A 19,771-nucleotide genomic window follows, 5' to 3' on the forward strand; every position below is an offset into this window, starting at 1 on the left:
TTAAAAAAAAATTTTTTTTCATCAAACCCATACGTGTGGGGTATTTATGGATAGGTCTTCAAAAATGATATTGAGGCTTCTAATATCATTTTTTTCTAAACTGAATAGTTTGCGCGAGAGACACTTCCAAAGTGCACGAATGGCAGCCATCGAAACACGTAAAAAAATGTCATCGCCTCCCGTTTGATACTTTGTCAGATGATATGGTTATTAAAAAAAATCGTCAGCTGGTTATGTCGCGGTGGTATGAACGTCAGCTGGTCGCATGAACATGGTTTTATTTAATACTACGTCGGTGGCAAACAAGCATACGGCCCACCTGATAGTAAGCAGTCTCCGTAGCCTATGTCGCCGGCAAGTACAGAGGAGTTACATGCGCCCCAACCCCCCCCCCCCCCCCCCCTCGTCGACATGTAAAAAAAATAAGCGCTTTACCATTTTATGATAGCAATAACAAATCATGAAACTTTGCTTATAGCATTTCATCAGACGAATCGCCTGAAACGCCATAAACGGATTACGCAATTTACATATATTATTACGCATACTTTGCGGACATAAAGTGGTAAGGCGCGTATTTTTTACATGATCATGTGAATAGCTGACGGCTAATGGTTTTTATTTTATTTAAAACAGCATCTAAACTATCATTTGACAAAGTATCAGCCGGGAGGTGATGACTGACGAAATATGCTCCCGGCCCGCGGTCTACCTAAACTTAACGGAACCTAAACTTAAAATATTTATTAACCTCAGGCGTCGCCGACGGTGAAAACCCTCTTCCCCCACCTGCATCAAAAATCTGGGTGGCTCCACTTCTTAAATAGGTACCTGCACTACATCCTACGTACCTATTAGGAACACAAAGATTAATTGTGCCAAAGGAAACCTTTGGTTCAGAGAAAGCTGTATTTTGAATTCTTATGTAGTGTATACACATGACTTTATATATGACGATCTAAAAGACTAACTTTCAGTAGGTATCACTTGCTGACAAGACAAGACCACATCAACCACATGCTATTAGTGTTTTGAACGTATTAAAGACGTGTAACGTGTGTAATCAAGTGGGACATAAAACTTCATATAAGTTTTATCTTTTATTAAAGTGACACGACTATTATGTAAAAATGTCGTTTAATATTTTACTCCTCCAAGTCGTATCTTTTTTAGTAAGTACTTAGTTTACATAATACATAGGTATATATTTTTATTTCGTATTCAATTTTTGTATTAAGTTTGAAAGTTGTCCAGCAAGTATTTATACCAGTTATACCTAAAGTCTAAGGAGGCGTCAGGGCCGTAGCCAGATAAGATATTAAGATAGAGCATATCAAGTGTATTGGTCGGTGGTCCGGCAAGAACCCCAAATTTCGTGAGGTCTTCATACAGAGGGCCTACCGCAAACACAGAAGTTCGCAAATTGCGGGCATCTTTCTCTGTCACTCTAATTAAGGCTTCATTGTAGTAAAAGAGAAAGTTGCCCGCAATTTATGAACTTCGGTATTCGTGGCACGCCCTCAGATGTAGTGCATAATCCTTTACCATCGTATTTCCTCGGAAACGTTCGTATTTGTCATGCTACTTCAGCTAACCTCAGTACTTTTTGTACTGAGGCTGACTTAAATAGCATGACACGTTCGTATGTTTCCGTGAAAATACGATCGTAAAGGATTATGCACTACATTTATATAATAGCACAATCGGAATAGAACAAACCTCGAAATCAAATGTCTGGAACAGTCCTGAAATTTGGTATGTATGTAAATGAAAGGCCCCTTTTTCATGTCCACGCCATTAGACATTTGGGGACCTCGAGGAATCGCAGCCATATTGGAAAATTTGTACCATTTTGGAGAAATTTGCGTTTTACTCTAATCTAAATCTATGTTATTTAGGAAAATATGGTGTAGGCGAAGCGTATTAAATTCTACACCGAAAAGTTCTAGATATCTTTGCGGAAAAACTACATCTTTGTTATAGAAAATACTTGCTGAATCTATAGTATGTACTTATAGGTGACTTTGAGGTACTTATGACGACCGGTTTGGCCTAGTGGGTAGTGACCCTGCCTACGAAAGCTGATGGTCCCGGGTTCAAATCCTGGTAAGGGCATTTATTCGTGTGTTGAGCATGGATATTTGTTCCTGAGTCATGGGTGTTTTCTATGTATTTAAGTATTTATAAATATTTATATATTATATATATCGTTGTCTAAGTACCCTCAATACAAGCCTTATTGAGCTTACTGTGGGACTTAGTCAATTTGTGTAATAATGTCCTATAATATTTATTTATTATTATTATTTATTATAGGTATTTAAATAAACGTAAACACACAATTTGTACATTTTCGGGTAGTTATAACATTTATTGGTTAACCAACCAAATATAAAACCGCCTGGATCTGTCACTGAACGACCTGACTTTAACCTACATTATTTGATCGTCTAATCTTCTCATCTACCCTCAACTGGCTTAAGGAGTCATTTGAGGGTAGATCTTGTTTACGTTTATTTAAATACTTAAAAGTACAGACTATAGATTTAGCGCTTATACACTTCCAGGGAACATTCTCTTAATAGGAAACTCGGAAGAATATGAATTCCACTTTTGTGACTTTTGTCTATACATTTGTACATGTTCTACCCCAATATCAACATTTTACTCGACTGTGACTTATCATTTTTTTTAATCCGGCCAGTATCCTAAGCTACAGGGTGTACTGAATCATCAGTACTTAAACCCATAACCTACTTTCTGGTGAATTCGCAAGTAAAATGTTGATATTGGGGTGGATCATGTACAAATGTATAGACAAAAGTGTAATTCATATTCCTCCGAGTTTCCTATTAAAAGAATGTCCCCTGGAAGTGTATAAGCGCTAAACCTAGATTCAGCAAGTATTTTCTATAACAAGATGTAGCTTTTCCGCAAAAATATGTAGAACTTTCTAGTGTAGAATTTAATAAGCTTTAATGTTGATGTCTTACAACATATTTTTCTAGATAAGGTAAAATTATGCTACACATTTTCTAAGATGGCTGCGATTCCTCGAGATCCCCAAATGTCAAATGGTATGGACATGAAAGAGGGGCCTTTAATTTACATACGTACCAAATTTCAGGACTGTTCAAGAGATTTCGAGGTTTGTTCTATTCCGATTGTGCTAGTACGTGTACTTGCAAGTTGCAACACCAAAAGCGTATATAGGAACAGTTTTCATAAATGACTACATTTCCATTCATATCCATTAGAATATTTGTACAGTTGTTGTAATTTTGAAACCTCTTCAAACATTGATGTTTTCTGGGTTAATTAATATTGTAAAATTATGCCGCAACATTACTTATTTGTGGCTTAGGTACAAATGTTTTTATTTATATCATTTGCTAGAATTGCTTGAGTCTGACTACATATTTAATTAGTAATATTTTTACCAACCTTTAGCACCTTGTACCGAACAAATAGTCGTCGGGCCAATATAGCAAGTATGCAGACATTAAATGTACGTACTAACACTATATTATCCCATACATTTTATTTATAAGAAAATAAGTAAGGTCTGGCGGCTCTTATATAGGGACCGTGCGCGTTGGAGGATCTGCCATCTTGCGGCCTGAATCGGAACAATGAACATGTACATTCACACGTCACGTGTTTTCTTGTGCATAGTAGGTTCTGCCATCTTGTGGGCCACATCGGAACAGTAAACATCATATTTACGCCTCGCGCCAAAATTCTGACGGCTCCTGTGCTGCCTCCTACAGTTCATGCACGCTCCCTATAATATTTTGCATTCTTTCCATTTTTAACATTTAAATTTGGGTTGTATAAGAAAACCTCACGTGTATTTTTCTATGGTGAACGAAACTAAGAAAAAATATCTACTACATACTTTTTCTCGGTTTTGTTAAACATATATAAATCTTCACTTGGCACTTCAAAATAGCTAGTCTAAACAAGATTTACTCTATACAATACTATTTACCTTAAAATTAAGCCGAATGATAAAATTTTAAAAATACACGTGAGGTGATGTAGGGGAGAGGGGTTCGCCAAGTACCTCACCAAATATTATCAAGGGGGAGGAGGGGGTCAAAAAGTAGCTGAAAAAACCTCGCGTGATTTGTGCACAAGCCCATAGCATAATTTATACTGTAATTTATTAGGATTATGAAATAAATGAAATGAAATCAAATCATATTATATTACAAACGTTTTTCAGCCACTACCACTTGATTGGTATGGTACAGTCAATGTGAAAAATACATATATGAGCGAAGCGTTTGACAGGTCTGTGTTTTTTTATTTTATACTACGTCGGTGGCAAACAAGCATACGGCCTGCCTGATTGTAAGCAGTCTCCGTAGCCTATGTACACCTGCAACTCCAGAGGAGTTACATGCGCGTTGCCGACCCTAACCCCACCCCCCTCGTTGAGCTCTGGCAACCTTACTCACCGGCAGGAACACAACACTATGAGTGGGGTGTGTATGAAAGTAACGTATGAATCAAGGCTCGGAAACCGGTTAAATGTTCAAAACGTACTTGGCGCATCAAAATCTTTTAATTTCGATTTCGATCGGAAAACCGTTATTTTTTAATCGGTTTTTATTTGAACAGTTCTTGACAAATTAACCGGTTTAGAGCATTACAAGCTGATTTCTTCATATGTCGGTGTCTTTATTTACGTGGCACACCACCAGACCGGCGGCCGGCCGTTTCGTCGCTCGTCGAAAAACCCGGTTTTTTAGGTTAAAATAAAGTTCTTAAAACGTTCGCGTTCTTGTATAAGTTCGGAGGAAAACCGAAATAAACCGGTATTTTATAAACCGGTTCCGAGCCTTGGATCGGATAACTCGAGCATGCGAATAATGTAATGCTTAATAGTATTTAAAACTGTATGTGTCTTTTTTGTTAAGTACTATTTTTAAATTTCAGGATATGTTTGCTGTAGCCTTAATTGTTCCACTGGTAACCACTCATGTGCGAACTCTAGGCGCCGGTCACATATACGTGGGAGTTTTGGGCGCAATATACCCCGCATGCCAATTGGTATCGGGGCCTCTCATTGTAAATACACATTTTTCTACAAACTTTATATTAACACACATGCTTCTAAGTTAACATTTTTTTTAAATATATGATGACTCGTTTTTCGTTTTAGCTAATCCACTTGAAGCACAGCAATGAAATCGAATGCATAAGGCGTATCGTATTAGGCCACCACATACTAGCGTCGGCGTCTAGTCAACTCTAGCCTGATTTACACGCGTGCTAAGACCTGCCAAGCGTCAGGGACGCAGCTATGCGGTGGAGTGAGATAGCAACATCGCTTTATTCCTCTAACGCATAACTGCGTCCCTGACGCTTGGCAAGCCTCGGCACGCATGTTCCGTTCGAGCAATTATTAGGGTTGACACAACTTGACATCCCCATGCGTGCACGGCCACAGATAAGATAATGACATGAATTTTGTCAACCCTAAATAGCCGAAATGGCACGGACTTATAAGATTAACCGGATAGGGTACATTGGCCAAAAAGTGTGTCCACATGAGAAGTCAAGGTGGGCCGTTGCATCTCTTTCTAATTAGGGTGACCATGAGTTATATGTATCTGGGATATTAGGATAACGTGGAATATATAGTTTGGCCAAGATCTTTTCTTATTTGTGCATAGTCAGAGAGAATCTTACTGTCTTTTTGCTGTGCTAGTATTATGGCCCCTGAACAGGGATGGATATAGTTTATTATCTTCTGTAAAACGCTTCACAAAATCTTACTTAATCTAGTCGTCCTAAAAGCTGTTACTGATAGCTAATAGGCGTACCGGACCGTCACTATGATCGATCGTGAGGAAGGTGGTCCGCCGTAACTTCTTTCGATATTCGTTCTCGCTTACACATACTAATAACTGGGGGGCTACCGCAAAAACCGTAATTCGCAAATTACGGGGATCTTTCTCTTTAACTCTCACTAAGACGTAATAACAGTGACAGAGAAAAACGCCCGCAATTGATGAACTTCGATTTTCACGGTTATAGCCCTGGATTCCATGTGGATGAGATTAATATTAAATATTTTTCTAATTAAAATACTTAAGGTGTTACGATGCCGGACATGTGTTTGAAAATTTATAAATGGCGGCCGTTAGCCGCCACTGTCGAACTCAAAAATGGTCACGATTATTCATTTGTAGTCTGCCTCTTTTGCACTCATGGTATGTTTATATGCGTGATGGCTTACGTTTTGCACACTTTAACTATCTTTAATTCTTTAAGCGTTATCTACTCATCATAGATATGTGACTAGTTTTCAAATTTGCCGCCTTTTTCTATTGACGGAAATGTGTCTCCAACCTATATCCAATCGATTAGGTATATATAAAGAGTTAGTAAAACCGTTTCAGACTTTAGATTTCAATTTTGGCACTTCATTATTCTGTAATAGCTATCATTCCACCAATTTAATCATGCCGAAATATAGACATACCTAATTAGATAAACTTACTTAAGTACTTAATAAGAATTGTGTAAAACTGATTCACATCGTGCCGACATCATGGTGACCCTAAGGAGTTTGACAATTATCGTCTTGTATTTTATCGTAAAATTTAATGATTGTGGTGCACCTGTAAAAATATATACCACAATCAGCAAAACTTTCACTTCTACAACCTGTCATACAACATTTTTTATCCATTTTTTAAATATTTCGCAATTAAATGATGATCTCCACCATTCACGTGTTTTGGAAATATCTTGAAAATATGTCATCAAGTTGGGGATACCAATTAATATTCAAAGTTTCTACAATGTCTACCATATTAAAATTATGTATTTTTTTTGTTATGCACATGCTTGGTTTAATCAGTTAATAATATTGACATCACAATTATTTACAAATTATTTAAAAGATTTGAGAACCGCACTCTGTATATAGCACTAAAATAGTATAAGAAAGTATTTAATTTCAGTAGTATATTGATACAAATACTACCACAATGGTATGTTTTTAACATTGGCAACATGTGCGAGTGAGACACCGCGCCCCACTTTTGCTATCTCAAGTGGACCGTTTTCTTTAGTTTGGTAAGAACACTTTTCTGCCTCCGTGATAAGGTTCAATTTACTATAACAAAATAAGTTATAGTGTGCTCCATTTTATATCTCCATGCGAATTGGATAGTGCCATACATTAGAAAGGTACAGCATGATTCGTCCCTGAATCGCTGTCAAACTTCAGTATACGGAGACCTCACGTTTTTCTATAGTGAACGAAAGTAAAAAAAATACCTACTAATAAGTACATACTTTTTCTCGGTTTAGTTAAACATAAATCTTCACTTGGCACTTTAAAATTGCAAGTATAAACAAGATTTGCCCTATACAATACTATTTATCTTAAAATTAGGTCGAATGAAAAAATAAAATAAAAATACACGTGAGGTTATGTGGGGGAGGGGTTAGCCAAGATCCTCACCAAAATCACCAAGGGGGATGGGGCGGTCAAAAAGTAGCCGAAAAAACCTCGCGTGATTTGTACACAAGCCCAAAGACTCTAGTGCGGGGTCCCTCTTATGTACGCTCTTGCATATGGAGCTTATTAGCTCCATATTTCTATTGAAAGGTAGATAAAGAAATTTCGTTTTTCGCGGTACGGACATCTGAGATGAGAATTTAAAAAGATATTATTTTTCAATTGCTGGATTTGGGAGCCCAAGAGGGGATTTTTGTAGTTATTCGAGCGCATTAGATTAAGATTTGAGTGATATCATGCTACCCCGTGGAAGGCTCCACGGCCGTCTATGTTGATCCGTTGGTTGGTGGAAATCGCTAATGCGTACAAATTTAGTAATTGATAGATTTAGTAATAGCACATTTATATTATAAATAGCATTCATAAGGATTTGGTCATTTTGGTCCAAGTGAATGCTATGTCTACTTAACGTTTTTTTAACGTTCCACCAACACCCCGAAATTAAAAAAGAACTGTAGTCGCTTTCCTGCTCGCTGGAAAATAAAACTACTATAGGTAACCTTTTTTTCTTCCTATAATCTATCTTTCGACCCCAATAAGTCTCTACTACTACGCTTGAGTAAGTAACTATACATTTAGCATCGCCGGCGCCCCAGCTGTAACCTATTGTTTTATGTGGTATAGAGTCGTAGTCTCAACCTGTAACACCTTCAAGGTGGTTGTTGGGACTTTCAACGTGTCTGGTAGCCAAAATGAAAAACGAACTATTATAATTAAGTAAGTAAATAATTGCCAAAAATGACGAATAAAATAATTATATACGAATTTAAATAATTCATTAATTAAATGAAAAAGAATTGATTTTTAGTACATTTTTCCTTTATTTTTGTTGCAGGGCAGTTTAAGTGACCTTAAAGGGCGGAAAATGGTATTAACTATGACTTTATTGTTATGTGCTATATGCCAAACGTTTCTGGGTTTTATTGATTCGCTTTGTTTTATACTAATCGTGCGGGGAATTTTAGGTAAGTGCATCAATGCGGTATAGATCGTGTCATTCACGATGACGCGCGAATTTGACAAATCTAACCTTTAAGGGTATGATAATTACGAACCAAGGCACGCGTCCCGGTGTCTGGTGTCTTTTTTATATTTTTACCCATACATTTTTGTAATAGAATAGCATGCTACATTTTTACATACATCGTTTTATTTATTTTTAGGCTTATTGAAACAGACTGAAGTTTTGACCAAAGCTCTTGTGCCTGACTATGAGACAAGTGAAAAAAAGCGATCAGAAATATTTGGAAAAATAGCTGCCATGTCTGGAATTGGTATGATTGTAGGGCCATTTGTTGGAGGACACCTAGCAGAAGGCTTCCCAGAACACGTATTACCTTTGGTTGCTATCATAGTCGGGAGTTGTTTTTCTATCAGTGCAGGTGATTACAATGTTTAAAAAAACATATCTTTAGCAAAATTCGACGGAATAAATTTCAAACTTTGAAGATAATGTTGTCCTTTCAGTATCGCTATTTCTGACTAAGTTAACTGCAGAGATATAAAATTATTTTTATAGTAAATCAGGCCTGAGGATACAAACACTAATTAGTTTTTTTTTTGTTTAGGTCTTGTGTATTTGTTACCAAACACAAAACATGACGAGAAGCAAGAAAAGAAGAAAATCTCACCCAAGAAGAATTGTTCAACGACTGTAATGCAAATAGTACTCAATGCATGCAAAGAGTCATTGTTTGAATTGTTTAAAATAGATTGGTCTGAATATGGCACAATATTCTTCTTTGTAGCTTTGTTTAATTTTGCTATTTTATTACATTTTTCTAACTATGTTTATTATTTAAAAACAACATACGGACTTACACCGAAGTCGATTGGTTACATTATATCTTTAAAAGGCCTAATACGATCAATATCTAGTTATTTAATAGGATTTATTAATAGCTATTATACAAAAGATAAAGATTACCGCACTAGAAACGCTCATGCGTTTTTTATCACAAGTATGTCAATATTAGGATTAATTTTTTCCTTTAATATTTATATTTATGTTATTTTCATGATACCTCTAGGAATAAGTGAAGCTGTTGCAAAGTTAGTGTTTTTGGAAATGATACTGAAAAGAGGACGTGCTGAACACCGATCGGCCTTGATTGGCGCCACAAACAGCGTACGTTCTATGTCTGGAGTAATTGCTCCCGTAGTATCAGGCGTGGTTGGACAATATATAGGTGTACCATTTGTTATTTATGTAGCATTTTTCATCAGCTTATTTGGTTCTTTTGTAAGTTACAGGTATGCAAATATTGTAAAAGAAGACTGAATAGTTGTTGAAATGTTGAAATACAGTTGTACTTATCATTATAGTGATTTTTGTATTTTTATGAACAAATTATAGTAAGTTTGTATTATTTGGCTTAACGGGTCACGTCGTCGATGTTCCGTTTCACGAAAAATATAAACATCAACGATGATTTCGTATTTTGTGAAACAATAAACTACCCTTGGTCGGAATGGTCGGGCTTGACATCAGGCCCTCAGAGAGGCAGATAACGAAATTTCGACATTCGCGGAAGAGCCTCAGTATCATAATAAGAAACGTGTATGAACTGTAGACGGCAGACGGCAGCACAGAAGTCCCCTATTCATCGGCGCAAAGCATTATGTTAAGTTTCCATATTAAGATTTAAGCCACTAGATGGCAGACCCTACTATGTTAACGGCACCAATCATGGAACATTTAAGAGACAAATTGGAGTGGTTTTGATTTTTCACCGACACCTGTAAAATTTCTACCGCTTTACGCTTTAAGAGTTAAATGTCCAATTCGTCCTTTATGTTTTCTATCTATTTAATGAAAGCTACTGTAATTGGTTCCAATATTATTAACCAATTAAAACTGTGTTTTTTTTTTTGCTCCAGTCATGGAATGGATCACCATTCATTTTCAAAATAACAAATATCAATGAAAAATTTAACTTTAGCAACTCTTTGGCTCTTGTTTATGGTAAAATGTTGCCAGTGATTAAAAACTGATGGTAAAAACTTGTTTTACAGGATTTGTCTATACCATTTCATTACTGGTGCTTATGTTCCATAGACATACAATATAACTAGACAAGAAGTCGAGCGACCAGGGGTAAGAGAAAGACATATATGACGTCATCATGACATCATAATATGGGGTTACCATGGTCGCAAAAAATTACCCTAAAATGTAATAGGAAAATGATGCAACAAGTACTTAAATTACGTAATGAGTGAGTCGCCATTTTGACTCCCTAACTTGCGAAGTATCACAAGAGAAATAACGAACATAATCGCAACTAGTAGTCGGTTTATTTGTTTTTGTAGTAATTTGTAAGTAAGCCTTACTTACGAATATGAAGTTTTGAGTTGATATAAGATTAGGTGATTATTGGAATAAAAAGGATAAACTATCAAAAGAGGTAATTTCTTTATTCAAAACTTATATTATTATAACTGTACTTACTAGAAATAATAATTAAATGTGTCGTTCTCAAGTAAAAGGTACCACATAGTCGCTTACCATAAGGATACAATTTGCTTGCTCTCTATACGAATAACCTGTAAGAGCGTCCTTATGATAAGCGACAATGCGGTACCTTTTACTTGAGAACAACACAAATAAATTGAATTTATGAAAAAATTGATTGATTGAAAGGTGTATGACACGTATGCAGATTCTCATTGGCTCATCAATATTACTAAAAACGTAAGATACTCATCTTCCGAGCAGGTAATCCTACCGATAGTTGAACCGGTGACACTCGGTGGTTTTGCCTTGAGCAGAGTGTTCATTTTTTAATACCTAGGACATATAATTACTAAAAATCTAAAGGAAGATGCGGATATTGAAAAGGAACACAGCGCACTGACATTTATAGCTATAATATTGATTCGCAGTATATGATTTTAAGTTAACATGGTCATTTACATTAAAACTGTTACTTAAAACCGAATATTTATGTTTAAATAAAAAATCTTACGTGTTGCGCGTTGTACATATTGTGGGGGTCAAGAAAACTTTATTTACACATAAGTACACTTGTAACCTGTGGATCAATTATATGAAGTTCAATAATAGCTTCAGAATGCTGTTGAGACTGCCACGACGACGACGTGCACGAATGGACGATTTCCATGACATGATGAAGAAAAGAATTTTCTCTCTCCTCTCCTGCGGGGCAATTAATCAATTTTAATAAATACATTATTTTAGAGTTTAATACTCATATAATCCGTAATCCCATGTACCAAGCCTCCAAGAAACAATTTAAAAATTTAAGTCTGTGGTCTTATATAGGATTATTCCTGCTAGTTACCACCAAGTTGTTACTAGTGGTAACTACTAGGAACTTTTGTCCACCTTTTACCACAGGTAGTTACACTAATTTTATTCCCACAGTTTACCACTGGTAACTACTGGGAAATAAAATTCCCACTGGTAATAGGTAGGATTTTTAATTCCCAGAAATTACCCCCAATAATTTGTTAGAGTTTAATACCATTAAAACCCGTAGACGACCCGTGTACAAAGAACCCAAATAAATACTTCAAAACACTGTGAGACCTATGTTAAGATGTACCAACTCTAATAGTGTATAGTGTAACGGGTTATTCCCACTAGTTACTATTACTTATTTAATAACAGCCAACTTACGTGTATGAACAAGGTTGGAAAAGAAAACTTTTCGATGAAAGTTCGTTTGCCCAGTTTGCGGACACAATGTTGTTCAAAATGTTTGGAACAAATACGCGAGTATTTGTGAAGCATCCAATTTGATTTTCCAGTTCCCGCAATCCATTCTTTAACAATTTCATCCTCCGTCGGAGAGCTGGAAATATTAAATAGCTTGAAACTCCCGAAATATGGGGTAGTTGCAGGGGACTTTTTTTTCTATTTGTTTGCAACCCTAAATAAAATACTACTGAATTTGACTGGTTTACATAACCAAACTTTCTGTTTTATTTTTAGCAATAATTTACTGATATCTCCTATTTTATCAAGTTTTTCATAATCCAAGTAATGATGTAACTCAGTAACTTGGTTCCTGTGAGATTTGAGAAAGAAATACATGATCAAAATACGAAAAACTTGTACTTACGCATGAAATGTTACACCCGCTTATTTTCGCAAGTTATTGCTTTTGTAGGCAACCACTGAACACCCCACCATGTTAATTGTACGTAAAAACTTCTTACACCTCCATTAAATACTTAATAAACACAATCATTCACTTTATAAAACTTCTACAATAAGAAAACCACGTTGTTTACTAGCACTCTTGACAATATGATTGACAGTTTAATGTATGGCATCTTGCGGGATTTTGTCTCTTTCACTCTTATAAATTTCTGTATATCGCCATCACCCTCCTTCCTAAGCTGCCATAACCCGACCATGAAAAAAAACCCGGTCGGTGATAAAGACAAAGCATTGCACTATTTTCTCTTTCCTCTTATAGGAATCGCAATAAGACTATCTTTCTCTATCAAAGAGTGTCAGGCCCTTGTTATGTTCCATAATAGGGGTGTTTACTATATGTGAAATAGAGGCAGCGTGAAGTGTAGGGGGCAGCACCTAAGAGCTTACCGCGAGCAGCGAAGTTCGTAAACTGCGGGTATCTTTTTCTGTCACTCTAATTACGCCTTATCTTCGGTGTTCAACTGTTCGCGGTAGGCCCTTTGCTGTGGGCCTACCGCGAACCACGTTTGACGTGTTGCCACCCTGTCACACTTAGGTACGAATTTACAAGTGCGACAGAGAGGCAACACGTCGAACGTGGTTCGCGGTAGGCCCTCTGAAGCCCCCTCCAGACTATGCGCGTGAATCGCGGCGCGACCTCGCGGAGCGAACATACCGCGACGTTGACGTAGACTCCACACTCGCACAACTTCACGGCGATTTCGCAGTTTGGTTCGCAGTAAGATGGCGCCGAAGCGTCAGCTGATCGGATTTAGTTTGCGGCAAGGCACTGATTCAAACTGGGAACTATCAAATTAATTTTTGGTTGATCAAGTTCGCACCCAATAACCAAGTAGCCGCCATAGAAGGTTATGCCAGTTTACAGATTAACCGACTCGTGAGCGAATCGATCGCGAGTGTGGAGTTTTGCAAGTTCGCGCTTCGCGTCTCCTTTGACGCGGGCCAAATACCGACAAAAAACGGGGAATAAGGCGCGAATGCGTGAACAATCTGCGAAATCGACGCGAGGGCCATCCACACTCGCGTTCGCGGCTTCGCTCACGAGTGTGGAGGGCCCTTTAGAAGCGTGAATTGTTTTCGATTCACAGGGCCGGAAATAATGACCAACTTGAAGCGAACAGTAACTCAGAGGGCCTACCGGGAACACTGAAGTTTCGTAAATTGCGGGTATCTTTCTCTTTTACTCCAATTAAGGCGTAATTTTTAAAGGAGTTTAATGGAATTAAATAAACTATTATTAAATTACTTAGAATGACAGAGAAAGATGCCCACAAGTTGCGAACTACTATACGTTTCACGGTATATCAGCACATCGTTAACAATATTTGAACTGTTAAATAATGTCTCTAATTGCAAAAAATGCTCAATGTTTGATATCTTTGCATATGAACCATTTTTTACATTTCAAATATTGTAAACGATGTGCTGATATTTGGTGAAACAGAAAAATACTCATGCTCGGGCACGAAGTCGGATCAGGGCAGCTACCGGGAAAATCGAAATTCGTCAATTGCGGGCATTTTTCTCTGTCACTCTAATTACGTCTTAGTGAGAGTAAAAGAGAAAGATCCCCGCAATTTGCGAATTTCGGTTTTCGCGGTAGGCCCCCTGATATCAAGTGCGAATTACATCCACACTTTAGCGCCAATTACATCCATACTTCCCAATATCTGGCATCTGGCATGAAATCAGAGGGCCTACCGCAAAAATCGAAATTCGTAAATTGCGGGGATCTTTCTCTTTTACTCTCACTAAGATGTAATTAGAGTGACAGAGAAAAATGCTCGCAATTGACGAACTTCGATTTTTGCGGTAGGCCCCCAGGCCCGATAATCGTTTTCGTTTCACGGAATATCAGCACATCGTTGACAATATTTGAAATGTAAAAAATACTTTTCACCTGAGCAGCTCGAACAAGTCTACTTTCGTCACTCCAGGGAGTGTAGAAAGGCTATGAAAAAATAAAAAGAAAAGCTTTTTAATTTAGTGAAGGCTATGAATACAGGAATAAAAACTTTACTTGATGTTGAATTGTTTTAACCTTTAATATGCTCTGTTTGTCACACGAGAGCAAAGTTATTTTACATCTCGTGTTTTTGAGACTCAAAATCAACACTCGCAAGAAAAACTAACTTTCCTCTCTTGTTGCACAAATAACTATTGATATTTCTACATATGAACCATTTTTATACATTTCAAATATTGTAAACGATGTGCTGATATTTGGTGAAACAGAAAAATATTATTTCTCGGGCCCAAAATCGGGTCTGATATCAGGCCTGATAAAGTGTGGATGTAATTGGCATTTCAGGCATGATCAAGTGTGGATGTAATTGGCACTTCGCGTTAATTGGAGTAAAAGAGGAAGATGCCCACAATTTGCGAACACCGGTGTTTGCGGTAGATCCTAAGGGCCCTCCACACTCGTGCGCGAATCGAAGCGCGAAGCCGCGAACGCGAGTGTGGATAGCCCTCGCGTCGATTTCGCAGATTGTTCACGCCTTCGCGTCTTATTCCCCGTTTTTTGTCGGTATTTGGCCCGCGTCAAAGGAGACGCGAAGCGCGAACTTGCAAGACTCCACACTCGCGCCACGAGTCGGTTAATCTGAACTGTCATAACCTTCTATGGCAGCTACTTGGTTATATTGGGTGCGAACTTGATCAATCAAAAATCAATTTGACAGTTCCCAGGTTGAATCAGCGCCTTGCCGCAAACTAAATCCGATCAGCTGACGCTTCGGCGCCACCTTGCCGCGAACCAAACTGCGAAATCGCCGTGAAGTTGTGCGAGTGTGGAGTCTACGTCAACGTCGCGGTATGTTCGCTCCGCGAGGTCGCGCCGCGATTCACGCGCATAGTCTGGAGGGGGCTCTAGATGTTGGGTAATTCAGCGTGTTATTATAATTCTGTCCTGTATTTTCGTAACAGGTTTATTTTTATAAAATTCTGTGATAAATACAATGCGTTCGGCATGCTATGGTATGTGAAAATCCGAACGCTCATATTATGACAATGACATTGACAGCTGTTGCCTTTAGTTGACGTGTCTGGCATATCGGTATTTAAGGTATAGTTTGGCCTGAAATGAAAAACATATAAAATGAGAATGGGATGTTAACAAGGAACTGATGATAAAATTGTTAAATTATTGTAATAAATTTTGAATCTTTATTCGACTACTTCAATATTTATCAGCTATGTGTATTCAAGAATAACGGATAACCTAAAGAAATGACTTTTACAATCTATCTTCTTCAATGTGTTGCGTTTGTGGTAAGTACATTATTAATCGTTTGTTGCAACACAGTTTTTTTTTGTTTTTAAGTATTATTTCTTCTAAGTCTTGATATTAAATAACGTACATTTTACAAAAGTCTTGGTAAGTACTAATTGGGAAAATGTTGTAAACTTTAACCAACTGACGACCGGGTTTCATAATTTGCCAGCTTAAATTTAACTCTGTAAGTTCACAAAGAGTCTAAGTTAATTGGGGCCTATATACCACATGCAGGAAGTGGGGGACTTACTTAATTTGTAAAACAAATTAAGTAAAAAAGTCTTTTTTTATAACCAAAATTGTCATTAGCTTTCTTTCCTTACCTATTATTGTATCACCTGTTATCTTTCTTATTGTATAAAATTTGTGAACATTCAAATATATATATTTGCTATCCATTTTTTGTTGAATAATAGTAAAAATAAACACAAAGTTTTGCTCAATTCTTGTTGCTACTGAACTAGTCATAGTTGCATCATGTGATGTCAATGGGTCAAAACAGTCATAAATTTGTCTTAGATATTAGCAATGTTTGGATCACAATACTGCCAGACCAGCTAGCATGAGTTGTGTTCTCGCACGACTCTTCGAGTCGCGCTGGATGTATTGAGTCACAAGCAAGAATGCAACTCATGGTAGTAGGTCTGTATTATACTAAATATAGATACATTTTTTATAATTTGTATTTCAGGATCTTCTAGCAGTGAGCTTGATAGTTCCATTGATTGCAAGCCATGTGAGGACTCTGGGTGCCGACCATGTGTATGTGGGGCTCATGGGCTCCATATACTCTGGGTTTCAGCTGGCTTCAGGACCGCTTCTTGTAACTATTATGTTTATCTTTATCTTTAGTGAAGTATGCTCAAAAGCAATGAAATTGGGTTAGTTTGTCTGGGAATTTCAATAGTCACCCTCTTCCCTTGTTCTTGAATGGAAATTTCCTGATAAAGTGACAGTCACAGATTGCTCTCAGCTTGTGTGTGTATAAGCATAAGCAGAAAGAAAAATACAATAAAAACACATATCCATGCAAAGTTGCAAATTTATTAAAAATAAGTGGTAATAATGTAATTTATAAATGGGAGTGCTCTTTCTCAGAGTGTGTGCTCAGTCAGACCACTAAGCATGACTTGCATTGTTGCCCACAACTCCATGTGACAATGCAAGTCATGCTAAGCAGTCAGATTAATAAGCAAGGCCCCAGGCCCCATCAGAGTAATTGTAAAACTGGTATGTGGGGGTAAAACTGGTATTTCATGGGGGTATTAAGCTTAATTAAAAATAACAAAGATTAGACCTATAAGAAAGAATATTAATGATTATTGGAAGGAGGGGTAAAATCAGGATCCCTAACTCTTGCATATTCAAACAATAAAGTGGCAGATACCGAAACTTCGCACTTCGCGGTAGGCCTCTGTATACAAACTGTATATATTTGATGTATCAATAGTGAAAACTTCTCAAAAAACAGTTTGAGGCATAGTATGTATAAGTTACTTTATGGTTTACAATATGTGATAGTGCTGCTCTCTGGTGACAGAACATTGCAGTAATAACTCCCTATTGAAGAGGTTTGGCCAACCTTTTTTGTTGATTCTTGTTCCTGTTAACTGTTAGAGAACGCCTGATTTGAATTAATTTTCTAAATAATAGATTTGGAGGGATGGGATGCTTTGCCTTTTTTGGCTGTGCCTAAGAGGAAAAAAATTGCGCCACTGTTAGGGAACTCCGAATTGTTATTATATTCAATTAAAAAAAATATGTTTCACTTAATATACTATCACTTTTTTTCAGGGCAGTTTAAGTGACCTTAAAGGGCGTAAAGTTGTACTGATTGCTACATTATTAATTTGTGGCCTGGCCTATGCTGCCTTGGGTATTACTAGTTCACTAGTTGCAATACTAACTATACGAGCAATTTTAGGTAAGTTAGTGTTGTACTCATTAGGTAGAATTTTCATTTTACTATACTGTCATGCACTTTTTTTTTTGTTTAACCATTTGTTAAATCAATAGTCTCACATAATAGAAATTTTATAGTTTTCAGTTAAAAATATTTTTTTAATAAAAAATAAATTATGTTACAGGCCTATTTAAGCAGACTCAAATATTGACAAAAGCATTAGTGCCAGACTATGAGCGGAGTGAAAAGAAACAGTCTGACATTTATGGCAAAATGGCGGCCATATCTGGAGTTGGTATGACTATAGGCCCAGTTATTGGTGGGCATATAGCAGAAGACCACCCGGAAGAAGCCTTTAAACTAGTTTCAACAATTGTTGGGATCTGCTTTATTGCCAATGCAGGTAAACAAAGAAGTGTTTTTTTTTTTCCTTTGAATATAGATACCATAATCAAGAAACATGGTACTTTAGTAAATGATGATGGTATCCTGTTATCCCTCATCAGGGACATAGGGCTATTCATGGTCCAGTGGGCATGGGCTTAGGCAGGCAGACACCTGCCCCCCCTGGAGCTCAAATTTAACATACAATTATGTCCCTCTGGGTGTCGATAAAATATGACATTAAACTTGATCATTGCGGGTATATATTATATTGTTATTCTTTCAGGTTTGGTGTATTTATTACCAAAATCAATGTCGGAATTGGAACAGGCAAACAGACCAGTTGAAGAAAAAATGACATCAAAAGGAATTGTACATAGAATAGTTAGTAGTTGTAAAGAATCAGTTTTAGAGTTGTATAAAATAGAATGGTCCAAATATGGAAACATATTTTTTTTCAAAGGTTTGCTTGGATTTGCTATGTCATTATACTATTCAAATTATGTTTTGTATTTAAAAACCACTTATGAACTAACTCCCAAGTATATTGGGTATATTATATCATTCCAGGGCATAGTAGGATCAATTTGTAGTTATTACATGGGATACATTAATAGCTTTTATACAAAAGACAAAGATTACAGTGTCAGAAACTTCCATGTATTTTTGATTTTATCACTGTCAATATTAGGATTGATTAATTCCTTTAATATTTATATGTATGCTCTATTTTTAATTCCTCTTGCAATAGGTAATGCTGTTGGTAGGTTAGTAACATTAGAAATGATACTAAAGAGGAGCCATAATAAACACAGAGCTGCATTAATTGGAGCTTCAAACAGTGTACGGTCTCTATCTGGTGTAGTGGCTCCAATGGTAGCAGGCTTAATAGGACAGTACTACAGTGTACAGCATGTTGTTTATGTAACATTTTTTGTAGTGTCTTTAGGTTCTCTTGCAAGTTATGGGCACAAAAACAAAAGAATAAAACAAGACTGAAGTTTTAATAAATCATTTGTTATGTTTAAATTTATGTGTTTAATTACCTTTGCGGCGTTTTATAATATGCACAATACAGTCTAATATTTATATTAAGCCTAAGATGTTAACTTCACTCCTTCTCAAATGCTTGCATTTGCTTCTTCCTCATGTCAGCGATTAGCTGCTGTATATCCTCCCGATCTGTTTTGCTTTCTGGTGGGAAGATTTGTCGCTTAGTATTTGTTACCCATTCTTCGAAATAAGTTGGTTGGTTGAAAAAGTGGAACAACATCACGGGAAAAGACATATACATCGCCATCCTTCCGACTTCGAGTTTCCAATTGCCCATAATAGTGTTTTATATTGCGATTACAATAAAACGATATACACGTATGATGTAATTATGTCTAATAATTTTCCAGTATTCTAAAAATTCGAAGTAAATATTGTTCTTCTTGGTTATTGGTCATGCAAACGTCAATGTCAAAACGAAAA

The 19,771-nt window shown here is 36.8% G+C and overlaps 2 protein-coding genes and 2 long non-coding RNA genes across 5 annotated transcripts; 2 read left to right on the forward strand and 2 right to left on the reverse strand.

Moving 5' to 3' along the window:
* Window positions 1–8,619: 8,619 nt before the first annotated feature.
* Window positions 8,620–9,865, forward strand: LOC133520598 (uncharacterized). Its single transcript, XR_009799782.1, has 2 exons — window positions 8,620–8,925; window positions 9,112–9,865. It is a non-coding gene; the product is annotated as an uncharacterized LOC133520598 (long non-coding RNA).
* A 1,686-nt stretch (window positions 9,866–11,551) lies between these two features.
* Window positions 11,552–13,035, reverse strand: LOC133520597 (uncharacterized). The gene is made up of 3 exons (XR_009799781.1): window positions 12,631–13,035; window positions 12,186–12,360; window positions 11,552–11,702 (listed from the first exon to the last, which is right to left on the reverse strand). It is a non-coding gene; the product is annotated as an uncharacterized LOC133520597 (long non-coding RNA).
* A 2,502-nt stretch (window positions 13,036–15,537) lies between these two features.
* Window positions 15,538–19,324, forward strand: LOC133520590 (major facilitator superfamily domain-containing protein 9-like). 2 transcript variants are annotated; one of them, XM_061855093.1, is made up of 5 exons: window positions 15,538–16,004; window positions 16,700–16,831; window positions 17,803–17,932; window positions 18,096–18,314; window positions 18,582–19,324. In XM_061855093.1, exons 1-5 carry the CDS (start codon window positions 15,963–15,965, stop codon window positions 19,292–19,294), a joined length of 1,236 nt encoding a protein of 411 aa, XP_061711077.1. In that variant the 5' UTR covers window positions 15,538–15,962; the 3' UTR covers window positions 19,295–19,324. The 2 variants fall into 2 exon arrangements, with proteins under 2 accessions (XP_061711077.1, XP_061711078.1); XM_061855094.1 differs by lacking the exon at window positions 15,538–16,004 and adding an exon at window positions 16,044–16,110.
* Window positions 19,281–19,771, reverse strand: LOC133520596 (protein PET100 homolog, mitochondrial). The gene has a single exon (XM_061855101.1). It carries the CDS (start codon window positions 19,623–19,625, stop codon window positions 19,407–19,409), a length of 219 nt encoding a protein of 72 aa, XP_061711085.1. The 5' UTR covers window positions 19,626–19,771; the 3' UTR covers window positions 19,281–19,406.

Source organism: Cydia pomonella, chromosome 8 (assembly GCF_033807575.1).
Source record: "Cydia pomonella isolate Wapato2018A chromosome 8, ilCydPomo1, whole genome shotgun sequence".
Taxonomy (NCBI): domain Eukaryota; kingdom Metazoa; phylum Arthropoda; class Insecta; order Lepidoptera; family Tortricidae; genus Cydia; species Cydia pomonella.